At 36.7% G+C, this 8,514-nt stretch overlaps 1 protein-coding gene across 1 annotated transcript; it reads right to left on the reverse strand.

The window, feature by feature from the left end:
• Nucleotides 1-595: 595 nt before the first annotated feature.
• LOC127964266 (5' exonuclease Apollo) lies at nucleotides 596-4,921 on the reverse strand. Its single transcript, XM_052564409.1, has 4 exons — nucleotides 4,207-4,921; nucleotides 3,201-3,366; nucleotides 2,876-3,058; nucleotides 596-2,078 (listed from the first exon to the last, which is right to left on the reverse strand). Exons 1-4 carry the CDS (start codon nucleotides 4,396-4,398, stop codon nucleotides 904-906), a joined length of 1,716 nt encoding a protein of 571 aa, XP_052420369.1. The 5' UTR covers nucleotides 4,399-4,921; the 3' UTR covers nucleotides 596-903.
• Between the last annotated feature and the right edge of the window lie 3,593 nt (nucleotides 4,922-8,514).

Raw genomic sequence — 8,514 nt, forward strand, 5'->3', positions numbered from 1 at the left:
TATGAGGAGCAATACATTAGTTTTTTTTATTTTTTTTGCTTCAGAGATTAAACACAAAAGAGAATACTAAAATGAGAATCCACTGCACACAAGCTTCACTAGTTCTTGTGAAAAGTGTGAACAATGTGTCTGATTTGAATGGTGCAAAAGTGAAATCTCTTTGAGAGTCACTGACCTAAAGAAGATAGATGGCAGATTAATCAAAGTATTACTTAAGGGCATTTTATCCTGTTAATGTTTAATGCACTGAGAAGCTAAAAAAAAAATCATAGGCTGTATAATTCAAAAAGAATATTCCAAAGAATTTGATGCTTATTTGGAAATACCAACAAGAGCTATTTCTTTAATAACCTTGAAATGATTGGTCTGTTAAGTGTCACATGCACAGGATTTTCCATCTCATGCCCATCGGTTTCTTTCTGCATAACATTTCTCACATTAAATAGATATGGTTATTTGGATGTTATTATACACAAAAACGGAAATGTTTATTGTTCAGAAGGTCTACAAAATTCTTATCCTTTGCGTAAAACCTAAATAAAATTTATCACAAGCAAAAAGCTGATTTGTAAATAATTCAATTTTGACCCAGAAGAACAAGAAACACTTTTAATAGGATTTTTTTTTCTTAATCTGAAACCAAATACACAGTAAGGTGCTTTGTGATGCTACATAACAAATGCATGCAAAACGTGTTGAACCTCAGCATCCACATTGTGAAAATCAGGATTAACAATAACACCAGCAGTTTTTGGCTCAAAAGAAATGCAGAATAACAATGTGAAAAAGAGTAAGTACTTGGCACAGTGTTAATGATTTGTAGATTTAACCACAATACTGCTGAAATATAAATTACAATGATACATGATAATTAAACTTTCACATTAACATTAAACACATACTTTAAGTGCTTGCTTCATCGCATTTAGATTTGAATGTCTTTATAGCTGCTTCAAGAGGATCACCAGCTGGCTTAGGAAGATCAACCGGAGTAAGGCGAATCTCTTCACGAACTCTCCACAACATCTGGTCACCTTTAAGTTGTTCAGCAGGTATGATGAAGTTCTCAAGGAGCAACTGCTCAATCTGCTCTCGCTGTAATGTGAAGGTCAAGGCAGCGGTCACCGAACGTGTTTCTGGGGGTGTGAGTGCAGCAGTAATACAGGTTTGGTCGTGAACACTGATGCTGTCCATCGAAGAGCACCTCTCTCTAGAATTGGTGCAGCCCATTTGAGGACTCTTCCCCTTGGATGACTTCATCTGACTTTCGTGCTCTAATTGGTACACAGAGTTGTGGTCAGATGATCTTCCATCTGTAAGTGTACTAACAGACTCATTGTCATCTGAAGGAAGGCTGCTGCCAATTGTGACGACATCTTCCGATGCAACTTGGATGGGTTTCAATCGTTTGTTGTGTGGGCTGCTCTCGAGAGAGTAGGAGTTGGTGCTCATGTCTAGAAGAATGCAGTCGGAGTCTTGATCCGTCTCAGAATCCCCATCATCGTGACTAAGTCGGCTTATTTTGGACTCTGGAGATTCGAACACTACCCCACGAGACTCTGGCCGCGAGGTTTTTTGAAGTATATTTGTAATGCCATTAATGGAGGACTGAATATTAGAATTGGTCATCATGTAGTGCTTGACCGACTCTGGAATCACCACCTCTTTGGGCTTTTTCCTACAGGGGTTTAGAAGAGAAGAAAAATATGGTAGACAGTTGCCCACGATGGGCACCAGTGAGACGGGACGCAGGGCCGACACAAAGTCCTCCAGCTCCTGGTAGGAAGAATGGTCAGAGTAAGGCACCACATACACATTAGTGTGACAGGAGATCATGGGGCGGCTGGTGGGCAATATAGCGATGGTAGGCTGCACTTTATTCCACGCCTGCAGGTTGGAAGCATTGATCATAGACTGAGAGACCACACGAATGCGGCCCGCACCAGAGTCAGTGGTGAAAACGTCAGGGAGCTCCAGAACACGCAAGGTTTCCAGACGCTCTTTATCCACCTCCACCCATGTTTTAAACTCCATAGCCAGCTCCACGAGCAGAGACTCTTTACCCAGAGAGTAAAGACCTAATAACAGGTAACAGACTCTTAATAATTATTGCAATGGAGATTCATTGAGATTAATTCAGTCACTTCAGAAACCCGTTTCTGCCACTGAATAAAAAAAATGTAAAAGGTAATTGCAACTTTTTATCTCACAATTCTTGACCTTTTTTTCTCAGAATTTCCCTGATACAAACTTGCAATTCAAATTTTTTTTGCCTTTATCTATTAATTACCTTTTTTATTTTTTATTCAGTGGTGGAAACGGGCTTCCATACTTATGCTCACCATAGTAAGTAATTCAAGTAATTTATTCCTGTGATGGCAAAGAATTGGCAAAATGGCAAACAGAATTTTCAGCAGCCATTACTTCAGTCTTCAGTGTCACATGATCCTTCAGAAATAATTTTAATATGCTGATTTGGTGCTTACATTTCTTATTATCAGCATTGAAACCGTTCTTCTGGAATTATTATTATTTTTTTTTTATGCATTTATTTTTAGAATGAACTGAAAGTTTTTCTTTGATGAATAGAAAGTTCAAAAGAACAAAGTTAGTTTGAATCAGAAGTTAATTTTAACAAATTGATTTTAACATATCATTCCTCTATATGGTTATCATTACAGCTGTAGTGTGGACGTGTCAATTCTCAAGGAATTAGAATGATTACTAAAGCCTACTTATCTTACTTGATGTAAAAAGGCCTTTATTGCCTGAACGGATTTAAATCTGTTTCATTGTTTTTTGTTTTTTTTGTCCGAACATAAAGCATTCTATCACATGAAATACTCTGAAAGTTTTGCAAGTGTGAGAGTCTCACCAATAACCACAGCGTATCCAGGATGAGCCCTAATGATCTCTTTAATTTGCTGAGTGGCTCGTTGACGAGAAGGGACGGCTCGAGTGGGGTCACAGTTTGTGTTGTCCAGATACAGCACATCAATGGTAGTGGTATTCCTCAGACATTGCTCTCGGAGCATAGATGGTGTGTAACGGAAATCACCTGAGATAAGATACACAATAGGAGTATAATTCAAATGTGATCTCAGTATTTGACAGTGAATTTCAATAACGTTCTGTCTTAAGAAAAACTATGAGATTAAAGCACATTTGCATAATATTCATTTTCTCCTCCCCACACACACCAGTGTAGAGTCTGGTGCCAAAGTATCCCTCAAAGAGAAACATAACTGCCCCAGGACAGTGGTTGGCATCTATTAGAGTAACGGTCAGTCGTTCTTTTCCAAGATCATCTAGCAACAACATGTGAGCTTCCCCAATCTCCAATGGACGAATCCATTTCTCTTTGACCTGTGGAACACAAAAACAGGGCACCTTCAGGTTTCAGCTACATAGCAGACAAAAGTGTGCATTTATGAATTCATCTGGATTTTAGGACTCGTGGAGGATTAAACATCAATGTTACCCTGTCCAAATACCCACACTTGCGCTCTTGGACACTTGAGAACACATCAAGTATGGGGAGCAGTTGGGGGTCTGGTGCCTTGCTCAAGGGCACCTCAGATGTGGTATCGAAGGTGGAGAGAAAGCACTGTACATTCACTTCCCCCACCTACAATCCTTAGTGGTACAATACTCAAACCTGCAACCTTAGTGTTACGAGTCCGAATCTCTAACCCCCAAAATATGTGTAGACCAATTTATACTAAGTGAGAAAAAGTGGGATATTATAGACATGTATGTTTATTATTTTAATTAAATAAACCTTTTATATGGTGATTGTACTTAAACCAAAGCACATGCTTACTATATTGACTATTTAGTATTATATTTTTTGACCCACTATTATTTAATTAGAATCACATTTATTTGTATAGCACTGTTAACTATAAAAACAATTCCAGTTTAGTGATATATATATATATATATATATATATATATATATATATATATATATATATATATATACATATATATATATATATATATATACATATATATACATACATGTATATCAAAGTCGTCTATATATATATATATATATATATATATATATATATATATATATATATATATATATATATATATAGACGACTTTGATATACAACAGTGTTGTTATTGTTATTAATAATTATATTTCTTTCAAATTTACCCGGCGGACAACCATCAGAGCAGCTTGCTTGGCCTCACCTTGAGTTTGCGCTGGAGCAGTCTGGCAGTGAGAGGAGAGCAGTATATGGGCCTGTGACTCCAGGTGGATGACAGGCCAGAGGTGTGATCCGCGTGCATGTGAGACAAGAAGAACAGACGGACGTGATGGCACTTACGGAGCTGCCAGCAGTCTACAGCTATCGGAGTGTCTGGTAGGACTTTTCCATTCATTTTGAGCTGCGGTGAAGAGTTCAGACGGTATCTACTTTTTATTCTTAAAGGGATTTGTTGACAAAATCTGTTTTAGTGTCACTGGATTAATTGATGTTTATTGAAAAGCGTCATTTCAGTAGCAGAGCCGTCACTAATGTAAATAAACACAATATCCAGTATGCACTAGCAAGGGTTTGTATTGTAACAATGTAACTGACAGCTTACAAACAAGCAGCGCTAGCAGTAAACGAACTTCGCTTTGTTTTAAAGGCAGACAGTGTCAGTCAAAAAGGATAAGTTAAATGCATGCTTGCCAGTCACGGTTCATCCGAGTGTGTTAGCAGGCCGTTTAGCCGGGCAGGCGATGAAGTGGTGTATTTGTGCAGAAGAGCGCCATGTTGAATCCGCGCATTTTGCTTACTAGGGGCGCGGTATGTTTACAAATTCAAAAGATTTCTGCGCGCTTACAAAGGCACTGAGCGCTGAGGCGCGTTTGTCCGCCAAAAAATACGTTTACTGTCCACGCCTCCATGTCGAGCACGAGCTGATGTGACGTCACTGGCTTCCGTAAATGTGCAGTTTTTTTATTATTATTATTTTTTTTGCTCGAGCTCAGCCCAGAAATTGCCATAGAAACGGCTGCTTAAACAGCTCACATTTTCCCGCACTATTGATCACAGTAGATGATATTAAGTCCCATTCAGACCTAAAATAATTTGCTTTTAAGTACCGCTTCGGTTCATTTGATATTTTGCTTTATTTATTTTAATGGTGGTCCTTTTGTTTTCTTTCTTTCTTTCTTCCTTCCTTCCTTCCTTCCTTGCTTTCTTACTTTTTCTTTCTTCGTGTTTGTACTTTGGTGGAAAGTTTTAGAAAGATATACAATTTTTTTGTGTGTGTGCATTTCCTGCAAATATGAAGAAAAAAAAAGGATCTCTGGTAAATATGAGCACTTTCACATGGTTAATGCAAATTATCACATGACCAGAGCAGGTTATTTTTGCACCATGAGATGATAACTACATCACAGCTCCAAAACAAAAGGCTAGTAAAGTATGTTAACATAAAGATATAACAAAGATTTTTGGTCTGAATTATCTTTAAGGTGTCTAGAGTTTAATATATGAGTTCACAATTATAAAGTTTTGTTGACTGTTGTTATAGAATGAGTAAACATATTGATGGTCACATTTGTGACTTATTGGATAATGGTGAATTTAGGTGTATACACAGGGGCGCTGCACAAGATCCCGGGCCCGCATAGGCAGTCCTAATGGGCCCCCCTCCCCTTGAAAATATATATTGCAGACTTTTCAAGGGCCCTCTCTTCCTTTGGGGCCCTGGTAATCAGTACTGGTTTTACCCCCAGTCCGGCGCCCCTGTGTATACATATAAATCCAGGTGCATTTGTTAGTGAAAGCTGCACTACAATGTTGCAATGACAAAATATTGCACCAGACTAAAAGTTCAAATGTTACAAATAAGCTACAATATTGATGTTGTAATACTGCACTAATATAACAATTTTGTGTTATATGTTACAATAAAGTAACAATTTTGAAATACATTGATGGTTGTATTTTATTTTATTTTTTTGTATTTTATCTCAGTATTCCTTTCAGTGTTGTATAAGTATTTTTTTATGCATAATAGTAACCCTAGAATGTGATCAAACAGTTAAAATAGCTGGGCTTTATGTCTGAAGCAAAATTGGGATTAAACGGGTTAAAATTGAATGGCTAACCACAGGAGGGTGCTGTTAGCTAAACTATTTTCGCTTTTTTCGCATTTTGGATGAGGTTTATGTTTTAACCTGGAAAAATTGGTCTATTCTTTACAGCATGCTTTGTATTATATTCGGCGCCCATTAAGTCCACTAGAAGTCACTATAACTCTGAAATGGCGCAGAGTATCCAGACTCCTTTTTAGCACATCACGATAAAGCTTGAGGAATTCTTAAAATAGATATTTAATAGGGAATATCACCAGCGGACTGTGACTAGGCATACGAGGATTATGCACATTAAAGATACAGGTTACTACAGAATTGGGAAAACGGTAGGTTGGCATAGTGTTAACTTGTTTCATTACTGAATGCATCTTAAATTTGATCTCCTGAACCACTCACTGATGACAGATAAATATCTAAAATATATTACTCAGCAATTAAAATTGGATATAAAAATATTCATGTTATTTAATATAGATAGGAACCAGATTTGGAGGTCTGTGCTAAATGCTGTTGCATAGCTAAAATAATTTATCAAGTGTAATTACTTCCTTTTAATCATTCATAGCATGATTATTTACCTGCACATACTTACTGATGCATACACACATATTACAATAATAGAATAGACTCTGTTGCTATGATTTCAAAGCTATAGCTGTTTAACACTGTCAACCATTTCCATAATATGTTAATTAACATAAATTTGTTTGCAAAAAATTGGGTTAATATTCATTCCACTTGAGATATATATATATATATATAAAAAAAGGGCCAACCAACCCACATGGCCCCCTGGGACCTGTATTACTTTTACCAAGAATCTTCACTGCTTTCTTAGCTGCTTTATGCTCATGCATGAGAGGAACAATGGCATAATAGAGGCTTAATTTTGAGATAAATATCTACTTTTCACTCAAGATATTATTTGCACGAGTAATTTCTTTTAGATTTTTTTTTATTGTCTTTCATTAGAATAAGACAGGCAAAAGCTGATAACAGCTAGAGTATAACAAATATGTTGACAGGAAAGATGATTATGAAAGTTGATGAAGTATTTCCATTGATAGTAAAGTGATTATTTCCTGTTTTCGATCACACTGAGAACTGCATGGGGTTCGGAGACAGGAAGCTCACACCTCCTCATTCAGGCAATGCATTACCACTCATTTATACTGTGTGTGTCTGTTGCAGTGAAGTAAAAACAAGATGGCAAAATGAATTAGCCCATTGTTCCCATTTACTCAAATATTTAATGTACAAATGATTGTAATTTCATAACTGTCTTTTTAACAATTATGAACATAATGTACTTGGACAGAGTACTATGTACAGATTAGATACACGTTCAGCTTGATGTCAATATAGACCTGGTATTTCATCTCCATGTGAGATCAAAAACCCCACACTAGTGTGACAAACTAAGTGTGTAATTCATACGCCACCAGAACAGAATGGCAAAAATAATTCCCAATCACTCCCCCATGTGCAATTGGCACTCACAGTCAGGATGTCAGAGTCGAGCTGGTCAGGATGCTCAAACAAACAGAGCAAAGTTTGATGGCACCTCAGAGCCACAGTGTTTAAACTTTTCAGGGAAATCAACCAACAAATGGCTTTCTTATATCTGGGACAGGAGAAAGCATTTTATCATCCCCAAAATTCACACACTTCACCTTTAATGGGGTTACTTCGCCCAAAAAGATCAAGACAAAATGTAATTTAGTAGTGTAGCATGCTTTTGTTTTAAAACTGATTATTATGATTTTGGAACAAGTGTAGCTAAATTCTGCTATAATACTGAAAGGTAATACAGTATTGGTTTTGATCATTTATTAACCCTGAATTTGTTCAAACAGTGGAGATATAGTCTTAGGTACTGACAGTTTTGCTTTTTTTTTTTCGGTCACCAAAAAAGGATAAATGGGACTTCAGTGTATCTTCATATCCTCAAAAAATTCCAGTTTTGTTATGATAAGCACCCAAACATACACTTACACTTACACTTACATACGCACACACACACACACACACACAGTATTTTACTAAAAGGCAAGAGAAGCTCACTGCATCCGTGAGTAAAATCCTATGTCAGCTGCCTGCAGTACTTTTTTTTGTCCTTCACAATAACAGACCTGTGCTGAGACACTCCATAATAGGACAAGAAAAACCTGTGTCCACCTCCTTGTCAGTATTTCTGACATCCTTTTCCCGTCATTGTGCACAAAGGTTCAGAATACAAGAAGAATATCCAAGAACCTGAGAGTGTACAGCGCTATATCTGTTCTGCATACATTCATTTTGAACAAATAACTGGTGATATATATATATATATATATATATATATATATATATATATATATATATATATATATATATATATATATATATATAACTGCACAAAA

This window comes from Carassius gibelio, chromosome B8, assembly GCF_023724105.1.
Source record: "Carassius gibelio isolate Cgi1373 ecotype wild population from Czech Republic chromosome B8, carGib1.2-hapl.c, whole genome shotgun sequence".
Lineage (NCBI taxonomy): Eukaryota > Metazoa > Chordata > Actinopteri > Cypriniformes > Cyprinidae > Carassius > Carassius gibelio.